General features: G+C 37.3%; 2 protein-coding genes across 5 annotated transcripts in view; one reads left to right on the top strand and one right to left on the bottom strand.

Annotated features, from left to right (window-relative positions):
- The first annotated feature begins 211 nt into the window (after window positions 1-211).
- MED28 (mediator complex subunit 28) lies at window positions 212-2,287 on the top strand. The gene is made up of 4 exons (XM_038135641.1): window positions 212-389; window positions 478-544; window positions 1,388-1,500; window positions 1,946-2,287. Exons 1-4 carry the CDS (start codon window positions 249-251, stop codon window positions 2,141-2,143), a joined length of 519 nt encoding a protein of 172 aa, XP_037991569.1. The 5' UTR covers window positions 212-248; the 3' UTR covers window positions 2,144-2,287.
- Window positions 2,288-2,557: 270 nt separating this feature from the next.
- Window positions 2,558-25,522, bottom strand: part of FAM184B (family with sequence similarity 184 member B) — a 37,542-nt gene continuing 14,577 nt past the window's right edge. The window contains exons 3-12 of one of the 4 annotated variants that reach the window (XM_038135636.1): window positions 19,626-19,736; window positions 15,009-15,221; window positions 13,601-13,754; window positions 12,328-12,440; window positions 11,726-11,910; window positions 8,536-8,682; window positions 7,209-7,326; window positions 6,937-7,041; window positions 5,974-6,173; window positions 2,558-4,478 (exon numbers count right to left, since the gene is read on the bottom strand). In XM_038135636.1, the coding sequence (XP_037991564.1) occupies window positions 4,388-4,478; window positions 5,974-6,173; window positions 6,937-7,041; window positions 7,209-7,326; window positions 8,536-8,682; window positions 11,726-11,910; window positions 12,328-12,440; window positions 13,601-13,754; window positions 15,009-15,221; window positions 19,626-19,736 (1,437 nt within the window). In that variant the 3' untranslated portion in view covers window positions 2,558-4,387. Of the gene's footprint in view, window positions 4,479-5,973; window positions 6,197-6,936; window positions 7,042-7,208; window positions 7,327-8,535; window positions 8,683-11,725; window positions 11,911-12,327; window positions 12,441-13,600; window positions 13,755-15,008; window positions 15,222-19,625; window positions 19,737-25,522 lie in introns of those variants that run through there. The other 3 variants (XM_038135635.1, XM_038135638.1, XM_038135639.1) reach the window with 3 other exon arrangements.

Here is a 25,522-nt window from a genome sequence, read left to right on the forward strand (position 1 = left end):
AGAGACTGCAGGAGCTGGGTCTGTTTAGTCTGGAGGAGTTTAAGGAGGGATCTCGTCTACACATTACAATATCTCTCAGACCGGTGCCACGAGAATGGTGCCAGAGCCTTTTCAGTGGAGCCCAGTGACAGGACGGGGAACCATGCACTGACCCACACGACGCGGCGGCCCGAGGCTCCGGCCCTCAGCGGGCGGGGCCGCGCCGGGCCCGCCCCGCTCCCGCCGCATGCGCGGCCGCCGCTGCCGCCATGGCGGGCGCGCTGGGCGGAATGTTCGGCTCCCAGGCGCCGGGGCCTCCGCCGCCGGGCCCGCCCGGCCTCATCCCGCCGCCCGCGGGGCCGCGCAACCCCAACAGCACGCTGGTGGACGAGCTGGAAGCGTCCTTTGAGGTGAGGGGGGGCAGCCGCGGGAGGGCGGGCGCTGGCCTGCCTGCGCCGCTCCCCGCAGCCGCTCAGCGCGGTGCTTCCCTGTCCGCAGGCCTGCTTCGCCTCGCTGGTGAGCCAGGACTACGTGAACGGCACGGACCAGGAGGAGATCCGCACCGGTGAGCCCGGGGCACGAGCAGCGCGCCGCCCCTTCCCGGTGGAGCGCTGCTGGGAGCAGCGGCAGGGAGGAAGCGGAGCCGGGAATGCCCGGGGTCCGGTGGTGAGGTCGGAGTGTGCCCGTGGTCTCCTGGGGCTGGGTTGGCGTGCAGCGAAACGCGCTTCAGGCACCAGGGAGGAGATGTGATGCCTTCGGAAGCTGAATTAAGCAGTTACAGGAAATGGGAAAGGCCAGGCCAGGCAGCTCAGTAGCGCTGCTTTAGGGCTTGAGTGACGCACCTCCGTGGAGGTGGAATAAATACTGGTGTGAACAGCAGTTTGAAAAGTGGCCCTTGACTACTCCTTAGAAGTGCTGTTGTCCCTGAAAATTTTCTGAAACTTCACTCAAATGGCGTTTCAAAATCGGAATAAATGCTTTTCAAAACTTCTTTCTGGATATTTGATCATATTCATGTGCTGGCATGGAACAGCTTTTATTACCAAAACAGTAGTGTGTAGTATATGAGGGCAGAATATGCTCCTCAATAAGTGCTTATTTTAGAACCCTGCACCGAGCTTGTTGCTTAGGCACGCAACCAAGTTCCATGACTTACTTTATTACTCCTTGTCAGAAATAAAATAAAACGTGGGAGGAAGTGTTGTCCTGCACTTCTAAAATAACTTGTACATTTGCAAAGCAGTGTTTTATACAAGGACTTACTGGTATGTAAATACATTATTTTAGATAGTCTGAAGATTTTTGTTCTAGAAGGTACTGTGAAAAGTGTTTTTAATAGACCACTACGATTACCAGCCTGAAATCTTTTTTGGAAGCTGTTCTTTCAATACTGTTATTATATGTTTAGGTGTTGATCAGTGCATCCAAAAGTTTCTGGATGTTGCAAGACAAACTGAATGTTTTTTTCTACAAAAAAGACTGCAGCTATCAGTCCAGAAACCAGAACAAGTAATTAAAGAGGTAAGTTAATTTACCTGTCCTGTGCTAGATCAGATAAGCTATGTACCTTCATCACCATGTTCATAACTTTGGGTTTCTGAACATTTCTGTACCTTAAAGTTGGTAGAACTTGGCTCTTTTCATAACTCTCTTCATGAACCTGCAGAAGCTGGATGCCTGCTGCTGTGTGGAGTATTGGAACACAGCTGATAATTCACTGGAAGAGATAAACTAGTTAGTCAGATTTTGCTGGGGATGGTGATCTCTGAAATATGTGACATAGGTGAATGGCACTAGCGCACTCAGGGCTTTCCCTCTGTATCATTAGACACTTTTCCATTATTCCATTTTTCTACAGTAAGTTCAGCTTGAAAACAGTGTCTAAAAAAGTTACATACTCTTTATGTGGGGTGCTTATCCTTTTGAGTAGTGTCTATTTACTAATACACAATTTTTTCATCCATAGGATGTTTCAGAATTAAAAAATGAATTGCAGAGAAAAGAAGCATTAATTCAGAAGCATTTGGGTAAACTACGACACTGGCAACAGGTCCTGGAAGACATCAGTGTACAGCACAAAAAGCCTGCAGAAATGCCTCAAGGTCCATTAGCTTACCTAGAACAAGCGTCTGCCAATATTCCTGCTCCAATGAAGCAAACATAATCTTCAGTTTTACACAGCTCAATATTTTAAAAGCAATGGTGTTCTTTGTATGCTTTTTGTATAATGTAATTTATACTGCAAATATAGTTAAACAATTAAGCCAAATAAATTTTCATGTTTTCTTATTTTCTTTTATTACAGAAATATGGATTGGTTTTATGTTTTAATGGAAAAAAATTCAGAGTTGCTGTTCAGGGTGCTTTCTGGTAGAAGTGTGTCTCCTAGAAGCATCCTGTTCCTTCTAGAAAGGGTGGCCCTTGCTTTCCCCTCTGTCTTTTTGGTATGATCAAAATAATTACAAAGATTAGTGTTTGATTTTTCTGGAATATTTAAATGTTTTGTGATCCAGTAATTATCCATGAGTACCACTGCAGAAACACAATTAGAATTGTCTGTATGTAGATGTCAGATGACTTTTTTTTTTTTGAAGTGAATTTCACTTTCCATCATACTGGCTCACCTCATGGAAGGTGTCTTTGGATATTCAAATTTGGTTCTTACGGGATGAATTGAAATGGAAAAGCACACACAAAAGAGTGGGATATGTAATGCAGGCCTCATGTTATTGATGTTCTTACTCTCAGGCTACTGAAGAGGTGTTCCAAAATACCTACCCCAAAGTAGAGACCACTCATTGTGGAAGTAGGATCACTACCACTGACCAGTGTACAAAAGTACCTTCTATTGCAGTGCCCTATTTAGTAAGTTGAATGTAGCCAGAAAAGCTTTTGGAGGTAGAAATAGCAAAAGAGTCCTGTGTATTACTATGCAACAAATTTAACTCATCTATATAACCACTTTTCTACCTATACTTTTTTATGGGAGCAGAGTTGAATAATTAATTGTTGTAACAGTGGAAGAATTGCTAATTGTGTATTGAATTTCTAGTGTTGGGGCAGCATGGGTGAAAAGTAATGAAAACAGCACTATCATTTCCATCCTCACAGATGCCAAAGTACCCATCAGGGTTTCTGTACACTATTTAATCTCTTTCTTGATTAAAAGTATGAATAGTGCCTTTTTGCCAAATCTACTGCCAAAGTCACTTTTCCAACCAAACAGTTCCTCTTGGAAAAAATACTAGAAAACCGGGTTGAAAGTATTGGCATGTAGAAGTGTTCTGCCCTTCTTCCACCTTTGCACCATCAGTGAGATGCAGTGGCTGTTCTGTTTGAAGTGACTGACAGTGATTTGTTGGTGTAGCTCCTGCTGCCTGTTGGATGTGAGAAGAGGTTAGGCTGGAGGTACACCTTTGCATGTATAACATTTTTTTAGGTAGCTGGACCCTATTGGTTGAAATGAAATGGGGACTCAAAGCAATTGATAGCAGGCTGCTGGTTGCACATTTTCCTGCCTTTTACACTTAACGGGTTAATTACCCAAGAGTCAAATTCTTCATGGGTTCTTTCCTGCCAGCAGTGAATTAGCATGATCTGATAAATGTAGTCACTGCCCTACTTTGCTTTTTTGTGGGCATAAAACTAGTATGAAGTTAAAAGGTACAAGGGTGCAGTTGCCATCACTCAAACTTAGTGTACAAGTCTGACTTTTCCTCACCATAACATAGAACTCTAGAAAAACACAGAAATTGGATAATTTACAAGCTTTAATGTTCATACTTACACATAATCCTAAATAATCAGGCTGATACATATATTGAAATTTGATGGGAATATTACATAGCAAATAGCTGACTATACAAAACAGTTTGTGAAGCAAGCCAGAAATTATTTCTAAACCAGCCTGCTATAAACATGCTATTTTTGCAGGTGTACTACATGCTGTGCAGCGTAAAATTAACTTAACAAAAAGTATTAAAAACTTTTAAAATTACATTATTATATGCAGAACTTACTTTAAACAGCTGATGAAGCAAGCGTATAAATGTACAGAAGGAAGATATTTTTTCAGCTGGTGCCAAATTGACAGAACATATCAGAGTCCAACTTCCATATTTAATGAAACTGTGGAGTGATACAGTCTCTTCATTAAAAAGTCTTTTCACATAACTGTATCCAAACATTTCCTTCATTTTTTACAGAAGTGGTTTAAAAAAATGCATTTTCCTGAAATTCATGCCTGTAACTACATAGTTACTAGATGTAAGAGAGTGCAGGTATTTCCTAACGTAGAAATTACTTTTTTGTTTTCCTTCCCTTAAATCATCTATTGGATTATCATTCCTAAAAAGAAAACAGGAATGACTTTTATAGTAATTTTGAGAAGTATGGAAATACGTTTGCTTTAAAATGAAAAATACTTAGTAAACCATTCTTGATGCTGAGGGTCTTGTTTTTGGTCATCTTTGGTTTGTGGTGGTTCACTGCCATGTGTCCTGTGCAAACAAACAAGGATTAGCATCACCAACCTACTTACTTACAATCTTACCCAGAAAAACTCATCATCCCATTAATGGCTCTGTGCTCACAGGAATGGATGAGGCCAAAAGGTGCCAGCTCCAGTTTTAGTGCGATCTGTGCCAGCCAAGTAACTGGACTAGCAGCACTTAACTGTAACATGAAGAAAAGCATGAAGCAGAGCTTAACAGCTATGCAGAAACATTTGAACATAGTTCTTAACCTGACACCCCCAAAAATTAAACAAAAGGGTGCTTCAAGGATATGAAATCTTGACAATCAGAGAATGGCAGCTGCAATTCAGTCTTAAAAATACCAAATACAATTTATGCATTAAAAATGTTGGGTAAAAGTTCTATTTGAAACAGAAAGATTTATCTGAGCACTGCCTGGCATTCATAACCAATCCCTGATTTTCCAGCATTCAGGATTTTTTTAACATATGATAGCAAATAGGACTTAACTTATGATTGACTGATTTAAAAGAATTAAGTGAGCAGCAGCCAAGCTCAGTCTCCCAGCATGTTTGTTTCCCTCTAAAACAGAAATCCCATTTGCCTTGGCAGTCATCTGGCATGACACAGCATGTTTGTATCTTAAAGAAGTGGAAATTGCCAAAGAGGATCTAAGCCTGTGTCCCAGGTTGTTTTAGTCAGCAGTCAGCACCATCTGCCCCCAAGGAAAGAATTCTCTTGCACATAATTTACAGGATAACTAAATCTCCACCAGGAGATAGCTGAGGCGGCTAGATTTTGCCCTGAAATGCAGTGGTAAGGTTTGGGGATCTTTTAACTGAATATTAGCTACATACATTTTTAACTATTTCTTGAAGAGAGAGTTTATGTTATAAAACACTGAACATGGTTTACGTAACTCAAAAATTTGAAGAATTGAAGCTCCTCAGAGAGAAAAAAACTAAGAAGTTAAGTATCTGCTAATCAGTTTCCAAATCTCTAACCTTTGCCAAATGATCAGCCTCTTAAAATAAAAATACCTCTTAAAATAAAAATATGCCATCCACATCTACCAAGTGCAAGGTGAGGCAATAAAAATAAGAAGGAAGACAAACAAGACACACATCCTTAACAGAACCATTGAAAGATGCCATGTTCACAATTAACTACATTCTTAGTTAAATACTTGCAGCTCCTTTTCCTTTTTTTTTTTTTTTTTTTTTTTTTTTGGTGTATGTGTGTGTGTTTTGGTTGTGTTTTGGTGGTTTTGGCTTGGATTTTTTTTTTTTCCCCTACCAGGAGGAGTTGCAAGCAAAAGGTCTGCTGGGCAGGGATTATAGCCCACTTTTGCAGTAAAGTTCTGGATCTGTCTGTAGAAAACCTAAAAACCTAACACACAGAATACACTGCACAATAGGAACCTTACATCTCTGTGTATTTCTACATGGCAAATGTGTTTGAATTGCCTACAAGATTCTAAATATGAATTCATTTATCATCATACAAAATGGACAAATACCTTGCGGCAGCACTGCTGTCTGAGGACTGTGTTGATGGAGAGCCCACCCTGAGGCAGCCGGAACTCCGGTCTAAGCTTGTAGATTTTGTTATTTGAGGAGCACTTCTTTTTGATCTCAAGTCACAGCTCAAAAAGCTCTTTGCGTAGGAAGCTAAATTCGGAACACTGACAACACGACTGGGCACCTCAACCTTTTTCTTCTGCTTTTTATTGTAACAGAAAACTTCATTACATACATATATTTTACAATTTATTCTATGAAACCTTAACAATACTTAATTCCCAAATACCTTATGAGGAACACCCAAATAGGACGATTTCTATCTTCTTCTATAGGCATTTAAATTAAATTCTCAGGGTATGCTGTATCCATGGATATTGTCATCCAAATCAAACGTGTATTTGACCCTGAGATTTTAGACACATCAAGGTGCTTTCCACCAACCTGACCTCCCTTCTTTCTATGGCTATTTGTAGAAATATCATGCGGAGGGGCTGGAATGACAGAGATGACAAAGGGCAAATACCAAGCAACTCAGATTCATAATTTTCCTCGATGCATGCAATCCCAATTAGCAACTCCCAAATCTGCAAGCAATGGCCATGCTTCTCCCAATGGAAGACTGATGTCAGAGTTCTAGTGTTTCATATTGCCTTAAACACCTCTTATCTATATCTGTCTATATACTTCTAATGAATTTCTCCCATGCTCAACAACTGACTGTAGGTTGGCACTGGAAAGAATTCTACTGAATAACATCATCATAAAACATGGATAGCATTTTTATTGTCCTGATACGATTCAAATAGTAATAAAACTATCAAAAATACTAATTCAAATTAGGCATAAAGCTATCAAACTATTGATATTTTGATATCAAACTATCAAAATTTTATATCAAAATATCAAAATCAACTACCACAAAATTAAAATTGTGATTTTAATTGCATTGCTCATCTTACCTTCATGGAGGGAGTCAAGCATGCTGTATTAGGGTTGAAAGAAAATGACCGATTCCTGTAAGTTTCAGTGTTGGCTGAAAGAGAATGCTGACATTTTCTTCCTTCCTGAAGGGAAACAAAGTTATGTGTATGGAAACATGAATTTGTTGGAAGCTGATATGGAAAGATACATTTGTCAAAGTATTCCAGAACAGAAAGCAATGTGTGAAACACTGAATAGAGCCTTGCAATAGATTCCAAAATACGTATGTCCATATAAAAAGCAGTCTTACCACCAGCTGTTTGATAATCTCTTCTCTCTCACTTAATTTGTCTTGCAGACAGTTTATAAGATGTGTATCTTCAGGCCTGGATTCCCACTTTCTTGACTTTTCTTCTAGTTCTTTAAGTCTGTATCGAAGAAAATACAGACCAGAAAAAAACTTCCTTAGATTAGGTTCAAGAGAAACCTTGGATGTACTGTGCCCTATGTTCCAAGCCAAAAATACAGGGACGTAGCCAGGCCTTTCCAATAAAACAGGATTTTTATAAAATGGGCACCTGTACATGGTTTATGTAGAAGTATAGAATCTTCTGGAGTTCCAAAATAAATTTCCAGGGGTAATCCACAACACCTGTCCAGTGTAAAATCCAACCCCTTATGTAAAATAGTAACAAGCTTGCAAATCACATTGCTAGTCTAGTTTCCTAAAGAAAGAAATCAGTGTCAGAGTATCTATACATATCTATATTCATCTATTTGTTCTCTTTTCTGACCCAGTAACTTTGGAATCCTCAGAATTACTCAATTCCTGTAACTTTCATGAAGACAGGCTCGGATATACATGCTACTTTAGTAACCTGCTAAGTCAAAACCTGTAGTCTGAGTTCAGCTTTTTTAATTCCTTAAATTTCCTTTTTTTAATGTGTGGGTAAACATTTTTGAGAGGACAACCCCCGACTCTTATTGTCTTAGAGTTATCTCCAAGTTAAAATGAAAAGATGAATCTTTACATCTGAAAGGTTTACAGGTTAGAGGCCCTGCTTACACACCAAGTCTCTCTTCTGGACTTCGGCTGCTTCTGAACAGATGGGATAAGATAAAAGAAGGAGGGATATATACAAGGGATTATTTCTGAGGGGTCTCTCCTGTTCAATCTGAAGCACCACAGAGCTTCTTCAATCCACAGGGGGCTGCAAACTGCATTTTTCTACATGAGCACCATTTTCCTTGGAAAATTTCAAGCGAGTGAGAATGAGGTTAAGAAGCTTTTTCTCAATGATGCTGCTCTCCTGAACAAAATTAAGTACAAGATCATGGATCAAGGCCTTTAGTATCATCTGTAACACAGTTGATTTTACACTTCACAGAATTTCTAGATCCTACATGCAAGTTTTAATTAAGCATTGTAAAGCTTCATGTATAGTGCTTTAGATTAAACAATATCCAGAATTTATTACAATGTGGCTGGGTTTTTTGGTTTGCAAAGACAATACCTTCTATTTTGATCCTTATAATATTTTATTCATGATTAATAAAAAACTGTACATACTAAGAATAATAAATACAAACAGAACTCATTGCCAGCATGAGCCAGAGTTTATTGTTAAATTACTTACGCAGTTTCTAAGGAGAAAATCTTTGCTTGGAGATGTGCCTGAGTGCTGCTGAAATCAGACACTATGTTTTCAATTTCCTTCCGGTGATCTCGTTTCAGTATATCCAGTTCTTTTTTATGCTTGATATTGAGGTCTTCTACCAGTAGCCTTTCATTGGTATTAAAATATGTCTGAATTCTCAGGTTTCAATATTAGTTTATTATCATTGATCAAAGCATGCAGTTTTGAGGAGTTTTATTGACTACAAAGGTAGTTAACTGGGCAAAGATCTGGCTTCTGTCTACAGATTTGAATGACATTTTGGTTGCAATCTGAGAAGAAATATTTTAACACTGAGGAAGAGAAAAACTATTTTGAAAAGTACTTGACCTTCACCCTTCAGGAAATTCAAGGTCTATTCCATATAAATGGTGCTATTGATATTCTATCTAGGGTTAGTTTGTACATGAATCTTAATGACAAAACATGACAACAAAGTACCATATGAACTTATTTGTATTAAGCAAAATCATGATGAAACATCTGGCATTTTAACATGAGGCTCTCATGATATATTTCACTACATACTGGCTATCAGTGTTACAACAATGCTTTTAACGATAACATTAATCTTTTTCACACAATATATTTTGGAAGATACTGCTGTATGATTAACACCATAAACTGAAAATTAAAAAGTGCCTAATATTTTCTTAAGTCCAACCATAACACTGCATTCTAATACCAATCCGAAAAGCAATAGGCATCTATTGAAGAATCATACTTTGATTTTTGTTTGCTATTGCTTAGAGAAACTTTTTCATTAACTCAATAGAGAGCCCATGTTCTATGGCTTACTAATTAAAATAGACATGCTCAACTCAGCATATTAGCAATTGTAATTTTCACAAAAGACATTAGGCTTATCTTTCATTTTCCCCTATCTTCCTTTTAATGTATTCCCAAGCCTGTTTCACTTGTTTCTGAAAGGCTTCAGGAAAGACCAAAAGGTCCATGAAAGGTTTCTCCCCTTGAAATTAGAGCACAGCCATGGAAGTGACTAATTTGGCACTTAGCATAAAATAAGCAGCAGAAGAATAAGGGTAAAAAAGGGAGAAGGATCCCTTGAAATGAATATTCAGGAGTAGAATATTCTCCTTCAGAAGAGCCATTTGGGGACTTGTTCTCTCTTCCCATAAAAACACCTTTGTCTGCTCTTATCCTCATCTTTGTAAAAGCTTTCTGTACTGGACGTGGAATTCACACAATTCAAGAGAATGGAAAGAGGAATTATTACTTCAAGCAGATTATGGGTTTCACTTACTTGGCAAGAGTAGGACTAGTAATTTTAAGTAATCTGTTATAAAAATTTGTCACATGCAAGTAACAAGCCACTATCAGCTTTCAAATCAGAAAAGAAACTGGCATAAGACATGGGCATTTAGGACAGGTTGTTAAAAGTAAAAAGAGCAATTACTTATATGCACTAATTTAACTATTCCCCTACACAAATTATTAGTCGGGCAAAAACAAAACAAGAGCTGCAAGTTAGTTTTTCAAGTCTTCCATGGGTTAATTTCAGAGCAGCCTGTATCAGAGGCCTAGGTCCACTCCAGTGCTTTGGTCCTACCTCCAGTTATTTGAAGGATTTCTCCTTATATAATGTCCATTAATGCTTCCTTCCCAAATGCTTACTGTAGTAGAGCTACACCATTCATCCCCCTGTAAAGAAAATCGTCCAGCCCAGCAGCCTTAGCATTTGAAGCCTTTCAGACCTCAGTGCTGACACGTGATTAATTCTTCTTTTCATGAATAGAGGCTCTAAATTGCTTCAAGGTAGCTTGAGGGCATTAATGAAACTCTCTGGTTTGCAATTCTCTCTGTTGATCTTGCTTCAAAAGCTTGAAATGAAATTCACTTTGAAGTAACTCTCCAAAGAGTGCAATGGCAAAAAAAAAAAAAAAAAAAAAAGTTTCTCATTCTTTAAATATCTACTGACTGGTAGACAGGAATGGAATTACTCTGGCCACTGTGACAGTCTGCAGAGAGACATTCTATCCATTGAGTGCTTTTTTCTGGACTATATGGGCCATAATTTTAAAGATTCCTTTAAGGGCATACTCTTCAGAAATCCTTTTATATATACAGCTTGCGTGGTTAGGGGCATACATTCTACACTGCTGCAAAAATGAATTGAAACCACACACCAGATCCCTCAGTCTCTCTGCAAAGAAAATGTGTTAAAGTATGTTCATCCAGAAATTTCAAAGCTTTCAACAGCCATACAGTGGGCAGTGAACCCAGTCATGTCTCCTTTGTAAGTTGTGCCAGGGGAGGTTTAGGTTGGATATTAGGAAGAATTTATTCAAAGGAAGGGTAATTAGACATGGGAATGGGCTGCCCAGACGTGTTTAAGGGAAGACTGGATGTGGCACCTAGTGCCATGGTCTAATTGACATGGTGGTGTTTGGTCACAGGCTGGATTCAATGATCTCAGAGGTCTTTTCCAACCTAATTGATCCTGGGATTCTGCACTTTTTCTGAACACAAATAGGAAGACCCATTTGCATCATGTGTGCTGAGCCTCTGGCTACACTAAGACATGGTTTACCTTCTACAAGATGGCCAAGACTCAAGTCACCTTGCCCTTCCTGTAGCATGACAGCCTCTCACAGTGCCAGGCTCACCATCAGCCCAGAGGCACTGTCAGTATCCACTGGCACTGCCCTTACTTCCCCAGTGCAAAGCTGGCTGCTACAGCCAAAGCAAACTCTTACAGGGAATATATGGCATTCTCAAGAGTCCCTTTTGGAATTAACAGTCCATTGGTTTCAGCTACAGAGTATGCATAAAAAACTGATATTTATTCTCGGAGACTTCTATATATTTTTTAATAGCTCTTTAGTGAGCTTGGGGTTTATGTCTTCCAGTCTTTGAAAGGCTGACATTATGCATATTTTCTCAAGTCACTCCTGTGGGGATACACGAGACATACTTTTCTATAACATATAATGACCAATTAGTTCAAATGCATCTATTATGGCTGGAGGAAAATGTGAAATGAACTACTGCTTTTGCAAAATTCCTAGCTTCTAAAATTAGTACTTTAGGAAGGAAAGATTCTGACATGCATCGCACTTAGAACATCACTCACTCTGGCATAATTATTGAACCTCTAGATAGCACTGTCAAACGTGAATTCAAGGCAAACCTTCTATGCTGTTTATCTCTATCCTGAAGCTGTGCAGCTTCTTGCTTCTGTGACTCCAACTCAGCACTGAGCAGCTCCATTGTGTCCTTCAAGAGTAAATTCTCCCTCTTGAGTTCAGAAATTTCACTCTGACATTTTTCCAGTTCATCATGAAGAGATCTGATCTGGCTTTGGCTACTTCCTTCCTAAGAAAAGGCCAAATTTAGTTATTCACAGACTCTTGTTTTAATGTTAACATCTTCCTGGAATAGCGTGCATTGCATTTTTGTGATCTGATTTTTCAATAATATGCACCATGCTGCATACGTGCAAGACAAAATCAGGGATCAAAATTTCCTGAATATATACTATAGTCTCCACAGAATTTATTTTATTGTAACATTCATTCATTTACTTCTTTTGTAGATTCTGATCTTTAATTGGAAAGAAAAAGCCTGCCCACAGGGAAAAAATTATAAACATTTAAAGTGAGATGTAAAGGCAGAAAACCCATTGCATTTCTGGAAGAGACTGTATAATTTTATTATCACTGGAGAGAGAAATTTTATACTATTGCTTTTGCTAAATACAACATGGCAATGAGGTACAAACTGGTCCCTTGCCTGTTGTTTCTTCAGTGTCCTCACACTCCTCAGCTCCATTTGTAGTTCTTCTATTTGTTTCTTTAGGTTTGTGCATGATGTCTGTTGCTCGGAGAGTTCCATCCTTAGAGATCCTAGTAACAATCAGACAGTCATTTAGGCAGTCAGAGGCCAGCTGGATGGGGAGGGCAGATACAGGGAATGTAGATGAAAACATACATTCATTACATATTGCTTTGTTCCTCAACTCCTTCCCCATTAAGCATAATGGCCTCCTATTACTAGGGAGGTAACTCAGCTGAGCAATAGTAAGGTGATATGGAGCTACAAAAGCAATGAGCCCACATCAGAGTCAGAGAGGTAACTCTGTGGCAGCTGTATTGCAATCATCACCATTGTTTCTTCTAATCTTGAACTTTACTGGAGCACCCCTCAGCTTTCCTGTTAACTCAACTGGTGTTCTACAGAGGGCCATAAGGCAGACACAGGAAAGCTCTGGTTGTGTTAGAGAAGTACAATGCTTATGCAAGCTCATCAGTCATACACTGCAACTTTTGGGTATATTAGGGACGAGTTTTTCAAGGTATATTTGGGACAAGAAGAGAAAAGTTTTTATCTCTGTTGTCTCCCTACAATTTTTCTTGAAGAAGAGAATCTATCTATTCAAAGTATAAACTTTAGAGAGCAAGAAAACTTTATAGCAAATTTTAATTTCTGGTGGAAAAAAATCCCAAGAATAAAATTCATTTTGTATGTAAAATACTTTCAAATTATTCTTTATTTAATTAAAAAACATTTTATAGATGAGCTTTAATAACCCAAGATGAAACCTGAGATATTACACATCTTGCTAGTGCAGTGTTCTGTTTAGTTCCAAACAGTTTTGGACATTTTTGAAACCGACTAAACAGTACATAGGGAGCAACTTATCTCCACTGCTGAACTCAATAGAGCAGACTTGAAGCACATACAAAAATTCATCTCAACATAGAAAAAGAAGAGTAAAGTCATATGAACTAATTATAATTTTCCAATCTAATATGCCTGATAATGCATACTTGAATGCTGTACACCATACTACTCTCTCAGCAACATTTTGCTGCTGACAATTGAGAGCTAGGTTAACAAAGAATATTAAGAGTATATTTTTGAAATTGAAGGGTATGAAAAAAAAGATTAACAAAGACATGTGTTCCCAGAAAATGGGAAAGAAAATGAATGGGATGAAAGTCAGTGGTTCTCAGCATATATATAATCAAGCAGTAGGAACTGTGCATGACATGAGACACTATACCTAGCAACAGGGTTTGCTGCATTTGTATCTGCTCAAGTTCATCATGTAATTCTTTCTTTGCTTTCTCTTCCAAGGTTTGTATTTCCAGCCTATGAGACTGATGTTGAATCTTGAAAGTCTCATTAAATTCCTTTTTCAAACGTTCTTCTGCCTCCTGTAAGCAAAAGTCCCCCAAAAAACAAAGTAGTTGGAGCCTGTTTGTCAGCTTGTTGTTTTACTTGTAATGCTAGGATGAATCTGGCCTTTCATTGTAGAACTTTAATTTTCATCACCACTTTACAAGACATTTTATCAATACAAGCCTTAAAATGAGCTGAAGTTAAAAATTCACACTTAATAGGTACAAGACAAATTATCAGGGTATCACCTCTTAGATTTGTTGAGCACGATGAAATAATAACACAGATATCTTTGCACTATTTGACATTAGAAAGAAAGTTTTATCACTCAACACACAAAGGCCCCCAGATTTGACCTGTTTGTCATTACTCATCACAGTGTGTCAGACAAAGGCACCTATCTTTTCTTGTATCACTCTTGGGTCATGCTTCCACTGTCATTAGAAGTACTGCTGGTGCACTGCAAATGATGGAGCAGCTGCTCTGTTGTGGCTCTGAAAGCAAATTCCTGTCCTCAGTTTTATTCTTATCAAATCATTGCCTTCAGCTTGGTTTTGTCAAAACTGGAATTTTATTTGAAATATATAAACAAGATATTAAATTCTACTTAGGGTGTTTTTATTATCTATGTTTCATAAAGTTCTCTAAGCTGTGGGAACCAACAGGGACATCTGAACTCCTTGTCAAAATCAAATGTGCATTTTTCAAGTTGATTTTTTCTTGGACAGCAACAGTCCTTAGAACTTCAGTATATTGCATTAATATTTTGTCACTGAAATCAATTCACTTGAACCTTTGAAAGCTCTGGCTATCCACTTACAGAATTTATTTCTTGAAGATGTATAAGGCAATACATATCACTATATGTGTCTATTATACTTAAGTATTTATGTATAAATTAATAATGGATGAAACATAATAAAACTGAATCCTGTTATTAATACACTCAGGAATTGCCTTGTATTTCTGAAGCAGGTGCACAGATAGAGGAGCTTATATTTATTGCAGCCTAACTGTTACATATATTATATTCACACTGTGGTCTAACTTAAAATGCTGAAATTATTAAAAAACAAAACAGAAATCCCGCAAACCACCAACCAACCCACCCCTCCCAGCCTGATGATGAGGAAGTTTCAAAATCCCAGAATAATTCATCATGTGCAACAATAGCAATCCATCATTATACTAATTGGAGGTAACTGAGTTTTGATAATTGGCTCTCACTTTGATGGTTTACCCCATAAATACATATATATAATTTTAACATTAGTATGTAGCAAACTGACCTTGAGTTCCTGATTCTTGCTTTTCTCCAACATTTTTAAGACTTTTTGGTGTGATGCCTCCAACTGCAGTTTAACATTTTGGTTTTCTTTAATGGTGTTTTGAAGATCCTGCAAAAGCTTCTCTTTTTCTTTGTTGGACTGTAGATTATGTTTCTTCAATGACTCCTTGAAATTATTTGCTTGTTGTTCTAATATTTGCTTCAGCTGAGCCACCTTCCAGAAAAGTAAGTCAGCAGAATAGGATTAATAGCTGCATTCACAATGGAGAGAAATTATGTAAAGTTGAATACATTTTTTGAGCTTGTGTTGCTCTATGAAAAAATAGCAAGATGCTTGTTTTGTGCAAGGGACCCTTTTTTCAGTGAAGAATGACAACTTTTTGCATATATTGTCTGTTGCTCATCAACAGACATCAAGTACTCATCAAGTACTTTTTAAAAATTTCAAATAATCTTCATCTCATATGTGCAATCCATAGTTCAATTTGCACAATAATATGGCATAAACTAGAAGGCAGGCCTAAGGCTCTGCTGAAGCTATCCAACAAAACTGATTGATTTAATTTGAAACAGCACCTAGCTTCATCAGCCCCAGACTGAGTTTAAGTTCACTATTAATCCAGTTTTTTCTTGGCTTCTTCCATTGTGTCATCAAATGAAACCAATTTTCCAATTTTCTTGATCAAGCTAGTGAAGAATAACTGCCAAATATTATCTGTAAGGAAAAACATTAATTGTCTTTAATATATCTGTTTAATGGGATCTGTCTGTGGCCTGGATACACTCCAAGAATATGCAGATGCCAGAGCCGCTTGCCAACCATACTTTTGTTTCAAGAGATGATGAAATTTTTTTTATTACTTTTAAAAGAAATATGTGGTAAATCATAAGATTTAATCAAAGGGGCACTTTGGTTTCTGGTTACAGGCAAAAAAACTACTTTGTCTTCACACCTATTGAACTCAAGCCAATATTTTCCTATATAAAGAAAAGAAACACTGAAGTTTTTAGGTACTGTAGTTCCTTATAAAACTAATCTTTGATGTGAAATACTTAATGCTGTACAGTCCTTCCTATCAGCTGACACAATATGATTAGCATCACTACACTTAAGCATGCATTTTTTTAATGGGCTTCCTGAAAATAAAGGGACTGAAAAAAATGTGTCAGAAAAATAGGCTGCATATTTTATAACAGAAAAATTTGAAACAGGAAAAATGTTACTTGAGTCGTTTAGGCAGGAAAGATTAATAAACTTCCTAAACTATATAAACTAACTATATAAACTTCATCTGTGGTCACGTTATAAACTTCCCTAACTCTTCAAGAGACAATTATTGGCCCAAAGGACTTCTAACATGAAACAAAAGATCATACTAACTAGAAATGGGCTGAGCTGGGAACATGATGTAGTAAGAAATCAGATGGAAAAGTAGTTTTAAAACCATTATTTTTCAGCAATTAAAGGGAAAAACCCTACAGAGATGTATCAGGCATACAAACATGTTCTTTCTCATGAATCCTGGTACTTCTAACATATTAGAGGCTATGAAACAAACATTTCCATCCTATCAGGTTTCCTCCTCCTGTCTTGCAATTAAAAAGATTTTCAAATCCACCAGTGAAAATCCTTCTCTGGAACGTTTTGCAGTGCCCAAGTATTTTTTGTACTTCCTGACTTCTAAACAGATAGCCAATCCCTCAATTTGCTTCAGTTGGTAAAGCAGCATTTAAGCCAATGAAACTCTGCCAACTCACATCAGTCCAGAATCTATTTGGATGTTTTCATTATTAACAAAGAAGCAACACTCTGGGATTTTGTGTTTTATAATGTCCTCCTGCTGCAAAACAAAAGTTCTTGAAAAAACTGTACTTTAATTCCATTACTAATTCACTTTTATCTATCAGAATTGCATAAAGTGATCTCAGAGATGCAAACATTACTTAACATAACACAAACAGTAATATGGCATAAGAAGTAAAAAAAAAAAAATTGTATTTCAGTGTTTTTTTTTAAGCTTATTTCAGAGTTACTTCAATTAAGTTCACAATAAACAATATTCCTAAACTTGTGGCAATTCCTCACCAGAGGAATTTCTGACTGTGTTCTTTGGCTGCTATTTGGTGGAATCTTCAAGATCCATAAAAACTCTGGGCATTGCTGTGCTAGCATTGTGCAAAGACATGTCATGACAAGCTGATGTTTGTGCTTCCATTTTATGTATCTTCTAATTCCAGAATAGAACAGAATCGTAGAATATTCTGAGTTGGAGGGAAACCACAGGGATCACAGAAGTCCAACTCCTGGCCCTGCACAGCCCCATCCCCAGGAGTCACACTGTGTGCCTGAGAGGATTGCCCAAACACTCCTTGAATTCTGTCAGGTTTGATGCTGTGACCACTTCACTGCAGAGCCTGTTCTAGTGCCCAACCACCCTCTAGGAGAAAAACCTATCTCTAATATCCAACCTAAACCCCCCGCTGAGAGCTTCAGGCTGTTCCCCTGGGTCTTGTCACTGGTCACCAAAGAGAAGAAATCAGTTTCAGCCCCTCCTCTTCCCTTCATGAAGAAGTTCTGGACCGCAGTGAGGCCCCTCAGTCTCCTCTTCTCCAGGCTGAATAGACCAAGTGACCTCAGCTGCTCTTCATACAGCTTCCCCTCAAGACCCTTCACCATCTCTGTAGCCATCCTTTGGACACTTTCTAATAGCTTCGTATTTTTCTTATTATTGGGGCACCAAGATCCTTCAACATATGCTGAAGAGATCCTGTAGTTCAAAACCAAGGAACTGGAGGGCCCTAATGAATTAGCACTCAACCCACACAGGATCTCACATCTTTCCTTCTAAATGACCAAACAAATGCAAGTCTGATTTCTTTATCCACAAAAATCTTATTACTACAGAAATACTGCCACTTTGAAGTGCAATCCCAGAGAGATGAAGTTATCATTCTTCTGTCTACTCTGCATAGTGCTCCAGCTATGTCAGGCCAACCAAAAACGGGTCTTAGGCAGCCAAGGAAGCTATTTTAGGTCAGAAATTGTATCCAGGTTAGAACTGGATTAGTAACAGCACATTGCCTAACCTCTGAGGCGGAAGCTCTGAGCTGAGCCATTGCAAAGGTTCCCAGATGGAAACATGCCCTCAGTGAAACATAACATTATATGGTAAATGGTGCTTTTTTGGCTGTGAATATTCATGTACCTAGAGCAGGAAACTATTACAAGTTGAAATGACTTCACTACCCTGGCAATATTGCCAAGTAATTAGTTCAGAAAGTAACTTCTGGAGTAATCATGAAAAATGCAAAATTTCTCTTCAAATGGAGCATTTGCTGCTTTTTCAGAGCAGTCAGATTCTAAGATACAATAAAATGGTTTTTAGTGTATCTGTTCATATTTACCATGGCTCTGTGGACATAACATATGGCATGCTATGTACTATTTAATATTATTTATGTTTATAGTGGCAATAATTTTCCACCACTCTTTGCATCTTGTGATGCAAGTGGATGAGCAGTTAGAAAACCTAAGTTTCCTTCATATTTTCCTGTCCTGAACATGTGATTTTGAGAAAAGTAATTTGATTACCCATGACCTTATTTTTTGAATCTGCAAAATCTGAGGAATAAACCTTCATGTCACAGACCTTTCACTCTGAACAGGCCAACATAGGTTGGATTGACCCAAAATTCTCTCAGAGAAGAATCTGTAGGAAACAGTGGCATGCAGAAATGTGTAATGAAACTTAAATACAGCCAAAAATTTCAGAACATTAAACTACACTTAAATTCTGTATTTGTAAGACTGGGAAATAGACAGAATGTCAGAATGTCACTGTTTGATAACAGAATGTATGTTAACAGAATGTTTTAGAGAAGAAATGAAAAAGAAAAACCCATGCTGCACTCATAACTAGTACAGCTATTGTAGCACAGATGGGAGAAAAATCAGGCATGGCTTACCATAAATGAGCACAAGCCATGCCCTGATTGCTGGAGCATGCACACCAAGGGGTAGTAATGGCATGTGGGAAAGTAGAGGCAGTAAAGAGAGGACTATTTTTTGCTTAGCCTCCTCATGAGCCTATCTGTCTTTTCTCTGCCTTTAAACACTCAGCAAGAACTTATTATGGCCACTGAGAGGCTACAAATGTCGACTGAAGAAGATCTAGGTCTTCATCTTTTGTAGAGTTGTTGCCATGCAAACTTTCACTGAACTCGAGGGAAGTGAAACTGGTTAGAATCAGTGAAGATACATCTCTATGCACTAAAAAAAAAAATCAGAAAGTTAACAGGAGTTGTAAGGAAGATTCTAATCTTACTTTGTCCTGTAAATAAACAAACAATCAGAGTCACTCTGCAACTATCACTCTGATATAGACAAACTCCTCACCTTAGCACAGCTCCAAAGAGTAATACATGAAATAAATAGGCTTGTCAAACTCTTCATAGATATTTAGAAGCAGCTGTTTCTGTTATTTCTATCTGGACTCCTTGCATATTTTATTGAGTGATAGACACAACAAATGGCATTAAAATCTAATCCAGAATCTCTCAGGTAGGATGAAAAATGATGAGACTTTTTATTACTGCATTACATTCATGCCCAGTTTACCTCAAGTGAAGAGTTTTGAAGTTTCTCAGTTAGAACTTCTTTTTCTTTCTCAAGTTGCTTTAGTTCACACTCAGATTTTCTTTTAAATTCATCTAGCTGAGTCTGGAGCTCCTAAAATTAAAAAAAAAAAAAAAGAAGAAGAAAAGACAAGAGCATGCAATAGATGGGACAAAACGTGCAGCATGAAAAAGAACACATTTCTTCTACATTAACCTAGATAATACAGCAGTGTGCACAACAGTACATGCTACTGCCATATAATGTCACTCGTGCTATTTAATTTAAAATATACAAACAGTTTGGTTTGGTTCTTTATAATATTAGTGTGAGACAATACAGTTCACATTATCCTAATCTACTGAAAGCTTCCCTCAGGTGTAAAACTGCATAGCATGAGGAGTCAGACTGTTTTGCCTTGAGTGGTGGTAATGTTCAAAAATAATTTAGTATGCAAGAGTCACCCACAAGACCTGAAAAACCGTAACTATACATTGGCCATATAAATAGCAAGATGACTAATGGGCAATTAGTGGAAAACAGAATCAAAGAAAGCAATATCTGACAGCATCCATAAAGAAAATTATGTTGAGGAAGTGAAAAAAATATAAAGTAACAATAAAAAACTGAGGATTATAAAATCTCCATGTTGCTGGAAATAGCTACAAAATCAGTGAGAGCATCAGTTGCAAGACAGTGACCAAGAGCTTGGAGCAATTGTTTGTAGCAAGTGTTAGCAGTTACTTGTTGTAGAAAGACTGAATGTGAAACTTCTAGAAACTTCTACAAATTCATTAGTGCGCTTGCTCTTCCTATTTGTGCAAATTTGCTAACTCAAAAAACACTCTACAGCGCTTCAGGAACTACAAATGAAGGAAACAGAAAAAAATAACTACTTAACACCTCCCCCATCCTGTACAGCTCCTTCTCACACAGCCCTGTGTAAAACTTAGGTAGCAATTAAAGGATGGAATTAAACAGATGCATTAATATTGCAAGGGAGGAATTAGCTTCAGTTTTGCCTGTAACAAAGGGAGCAGATATAACTGTCTTTTTGATTAAAATGTGAAGATCAGGTGCAACATTCCCACTTCAACTCTGTCCACTGACTTTCTTCTGTGTATCTTAATTTTTCTATCTGGAAAAATAGATATAGCACTTACTTTACCAGCTGTTACAGGCCTTAGTTGAATAATGAATAATGAATGCAATAATAATAATGAATAATGAAGCATAAATAATGAAGAAATTGTAATTTTATTTGTTTTACTAACTCAGTATTTTCCTGATTAAATTAATATGATTATCTTAGAAGATATTATTATAAGTGATAATATTTATTGCCTATAAAATAAATGTCTTCTAATATGCCTTTTTTCTGAAGTATGAAGTGCTTGGTACTTAAATTCAATCTGAATCACATGAAGAGCTTCAGCCTGGCATAATTTTAAGAATTGATGTACAAGCTAATAATAAGTAGAATGCATGATATAAAAGGCAAAGTCATTTCCATGAGGCTTCACTAGTGTAACTAGTGAAGCATTGCATCTTCAGATACTGATCAAAAGTGAGCCATTCCACAAGCAGATAAAATAATTTACTCACCTGGGTTCAATTTTGAGAAATAAGATTGTACAAATGTATAAACTCCAGCAGTTTCATGGGAATTACTTCTTTTGGAAAGCACTAAACACAATTCCTAGTCTTCAAGACTGGGCAGGTGCTATGAAGCTCAACATTTAGGGACAGCAGCTGCTTTTTATGACTTCACAACTCATCAGCAAGTGTTTAATTATTCTCAAGTAAACACTGAACTCAGAAAGTTATTGCAGTGTTAACTGCAGAAAATGGGTAGAAGTTCATTCTTAGCAAAAGGAGTTTCTAAAAACCACTTGAGCAGTAGCCTTATTGTCCCATTCTACAAACTGCTGAAATTAACCTCCTTTTTCTGTCTAGAAGATCTTTGATGACACGAAAGCCCACTAGGAGTCAGAACCTAACTTCCCCCTTAGCTTATGCTCAAATTTGGCAAATCACAGACATGCACTGACTTGTGAGCTCCACTAACCATTAAAGAACATGCTTAAAACTAAACACGTGTTTCAAGGTTATCCTCCCTTTGAACAGAATTCAGCTCACGTTCAGGTTCCTACTGCACAAAAACATTTGAGACTGCAAATTTCCTAAAGCCAAAGGATTCAGTCACAGACAGCAGCTCTGATGAAAGTGAAATCCTTTGAAGAATCTCTTGAGCCAATTGCTGCTAATGCATATCAACAACAAAAATAACAGCTTACCCACTTAAAACACACTGAAAAAAAAAGGTATTGCTCAGGTAAGCTGTTTGGAGCTACAAGAAGATGAGCCTTCTTTCTGACTGAAGTTAAATAAGGACATGTATATATTAGTACATATATATATGTATATATGTGTATATATATATGCGTATATATATATATGTACATATATACACACACATATGTATGTATGCATTGTAAATAGTTGCCATTTCACTGGTAGCATATGCACTCTGAATTTATTTATTAACACTTTGCAGAACTAGATCCTCTGCCTAATTAATGCAAAATTCTGATTAAATAAATTCATCTGAGTGTTTCACGGCAGCAATCCATGAAAATTTAACTCAGGAATTGGAACAACTCCCACAATACATTCTTCTTCAGGAAGAATCTTCTATAAAACACTCCAACTGCCACATGCAAAGAATGCAAGGATAAGTATTGCTAAGAAGGCTGTTTATCCCATCAAGGATAAATTCACCTGTCTTCAGAGCTTTTCACAGAAATAAATCAGTCTGACCTTTTTTTTCATTTTTCTGATTTTTTTTCTGTAGCAAGAAAATCCTGGCATTTTATGTTAAATCAAAGTGCCTACAGTGAGCATAATTCAACTGATGTTGCTGTGACCAATAAGATTAAAACCAGATGAATTAAAGCATCTATAAATAGAAGAACATTCCTACCTTCTGCTTTTTTTTTTTCAGATTCCATGGAGTTTTAAACTAGCCTGATTTCCTTTGTAGCCTTCATTACATGATCTACCATTCCTTTTAACAGCTATTTCTTCAGACAAATCAGTCTTATAGGACTGATGCTTGATTTTACAAAGAAAGTTCTTTTATTCATACCCTCCTTGTAAACAGCTACAGTTTCCATAGGCTATAAAACACATAAGATATATTGTACAAAAAAAAACCCCAGGGTAGAACTCTGGGGTCACAGTAGTCTATTCTGTAGTGAAAATGCTATTTAGGTAGCATTACTCCATTGAAAAATATTGGTTTTATTTTAGGTAAAAATGTAGAAATGTACTGATTCAGGTAAGCCTTTTCTGCAGTCTAGGAATGATTTAGGATTTTTTGCTCTTCTGGTTTGAGCTTGGGTGTGTAACTCACTTCCAACCATGCAGGCTCCCTCAAGGACATCTTTAGTCCTGTGAAAAAAGTGCAGTAGATGATTTGCTGACTGTGATGCCAAGTCTAATTTTCTTAAATGGTAGCTTAACAAGAGTTAAAGAGAAACAAAAAGTGTAGAAAAGATTCAGGGCTGAACAATTGCTTAAGGGGAGGTATTGTGCAGAGGGTACTCTCAGGATACACACATTCCTCATTTTACTGAGTTTATTCCTGTATCATTTCTGCACAGCTTTTCAGAATAACCATTTTCTATATTTAAAAATAAATAAATCAGTCTTCCAGCTTGACCTCAGCAGAGAAAGTCTGCCTTAGACATTGTCCTCTTCAAGGATTTGGTTACAGAAGCAGTTGAACACTATGCCCTGGTCTAGCCCAAGGACTCCTTTGCTGTCTTTGCAGGAACTCAGGTACCTCAGGTTATGAACACAAGTCAGTGTTCCACTGAATGAGCTCAGGGATCTGGGAATCTTACGGGATTGACTCCTGTACAATAAAGCCATCAACTGTGAAAAAGCCTACATTGATTTCAGTACTTTTGGTAAGCCATGTCTTTGAATATTTGAGAGCATATCACCTGTTAAAGCTCTTGCACATCTTCAGAGTTGCTCTTTTTCTGACTCTGGTACAAGTCATTTGCTGCAGCTGCGTTATTTGATGTCTCAGTTCATCTACTTTTTTAACAGCTTTGCTTTGGGAATTCAATATAGCTTCCATATCTTCTGTGGTACCAAAATTTACATTTCAAGTAGCATAAATAAGTTCCAGAATTTCCAATATCAGTGACTACTAACATGGGAAATACTTTAGAATGACATTAATGAGCATCTTACCTGCTTTATGCAGGATTTCCTTTTCTTGATGTGAATTTCTCTCTTTGACTACACTTAGATCTTCTTCCTCTTTTTTCACTATACATTTTGATCCCAGAATTTCTTGCTGTGATCACTTAAGCTACACTTCCAAATCCTAAATATGCATGACATTACTTTCACGTTCATTATGTATGTAATTTTCTTGTAATAAGAAACAAATGGTTAATTTCTCTCTTGGTGTTCCATGACATACATCACCTACAGAGCTGGTTTAAATGCATTTTTTTGCTCTTCCATTCCCTTAAAATGTCTCTGCTGCCAGAGTATTTGTGATGTGGAGCCCTTCCCTCACACATAGCTGGCCTCATGGTAAAGTGAATACCCATCAACAGTTACCACCTAAAAGATGTCTGAGATTGTCCTAAACTTGAAATAGGCTATATTTCTAATAATTTCATGACAACTTATGCCAAAAGTTAATGAATATTAATTAGGGGTTTTTTTCAGTTGCTGAAATACAAAAGTTTGTAAGATAATCCAGTATACAGATATCTAAACTCAGAAAAAAATGTGTCCTACAGACTTTGCTGGGAGCTATCTGTCCATAACTAATGGAAAAAATTTGAATCATACTGAATGTGCTATTTCTGGAGGTTCTAGTTGCAGTTTCAGATGTCTAGCATAATACTGCAATACTCACTCAGATAAAACTGCCATTTTTCCCTATATGAATGTCAAGTAAAACCTCAGGGTTAAAACTAACTTGTATTTACCACTCTCTGTAGCTCAAAACTTCAAGGTAAATTTGTTACTTTTACCCCTGGCATGTATGCCAGAATTCTTCCAAAACTAGACTGAACAGATGAGACATAATGATTTGTCAACCTTTGTATTCTCCCTTCAACAGCAGTAATAATAAATGTGTACTAATGTAATGCCTTTCATCTAAAGGTCTTAAACCTCTTGGCATACACTAAGGAGAAAACAGGAAAATTCATCTTCTTGAATTAAGTGTCCTTTAACCTTTCAAGCCTTAAAATGCTTTTCCTGCTAGTATTTACTAATGCTCAAAGTTTTTTTCTGATTAAAAAGATGTTTCTACTTCCCTGCCTGCCATTGTCCATAGAAGTCTGAAAAAAATGTATTTAATGGTGGCATAAGAAAGAGTCAATTTAGAAAGGAGAAACTTTAAATTTTTTTGTTCAAACTGTAAAAGAAACAGAAAACAACATCATGTCTAACTCTTTCCCTCCTTACAGATTTTACCTAGTCTGAGGGTATCTCTTCAAAGATTCAAGGCAATATGCTCCAGTGGTATGTAAATCAGCCTCATTCCACAGACTTAGATGACTTAAAATGTACGAGTTGAGAATATGTCCTTCAGAAAATATTTCAGTTTTATCCAGCTGATACTGAATTTAGAAAATAAGTTGTTAATGACACCACTCTCTTACTTCCACCTCCTATCATATTTGACATTATTTGTTCCGAAATTATTGCATTCCTTATACAATAAATCAGAAGAGTAAACCATGTGCATAAATTTTCATGTGTTTATTCTTAATTTTCCCTGAATGTCACCTAAAGTATCCACAGAAAAAAACCAAAATCTTCCTTTGTCTCTTCCCCTCTAATGCTTCCAACTTCTACAG

This window comes from Motacilla alba, chromosome 4 (assembly GCF_015832195.1).
Source record: "Motacilla alba alba isolate MOTALB_02 chromosome 4, Motacilla_alba_V1.0_pri, whole genome shotgun sequence".
Classification (NCBI taxonomy): Eukaryota; Metazoa; Chordata; class Aves; order Passeriformes; family Motacillidae; genus Motacilla; species Motacilla alba.

Excerpts from the sequence above, each read along its gene's own strand:
- MED28 (XM_038135641.1), top strand. The coding sequence starts at position 249 with ATGGCGGGCGCGCTGGGCGGAATGTTCGGCTCCCAGGCGCCGGGGCCT. Across the intron at positions 390-477 it reads AGCTGGAAGCGTCCTTTGAG|GCCTGCTTCGCCTCGCTGGT; the intron begins GTGAGGGGGGGC and ends CCCTGTCCGCAG. Across the intron at positions 1,501-1,945 it reads CAGAACAAGTAATTAAAGAG|GATGTTTCAGAATTAAAAAA; the intron begins GTAAGTTAATTT and ends TTTCATCCATAG.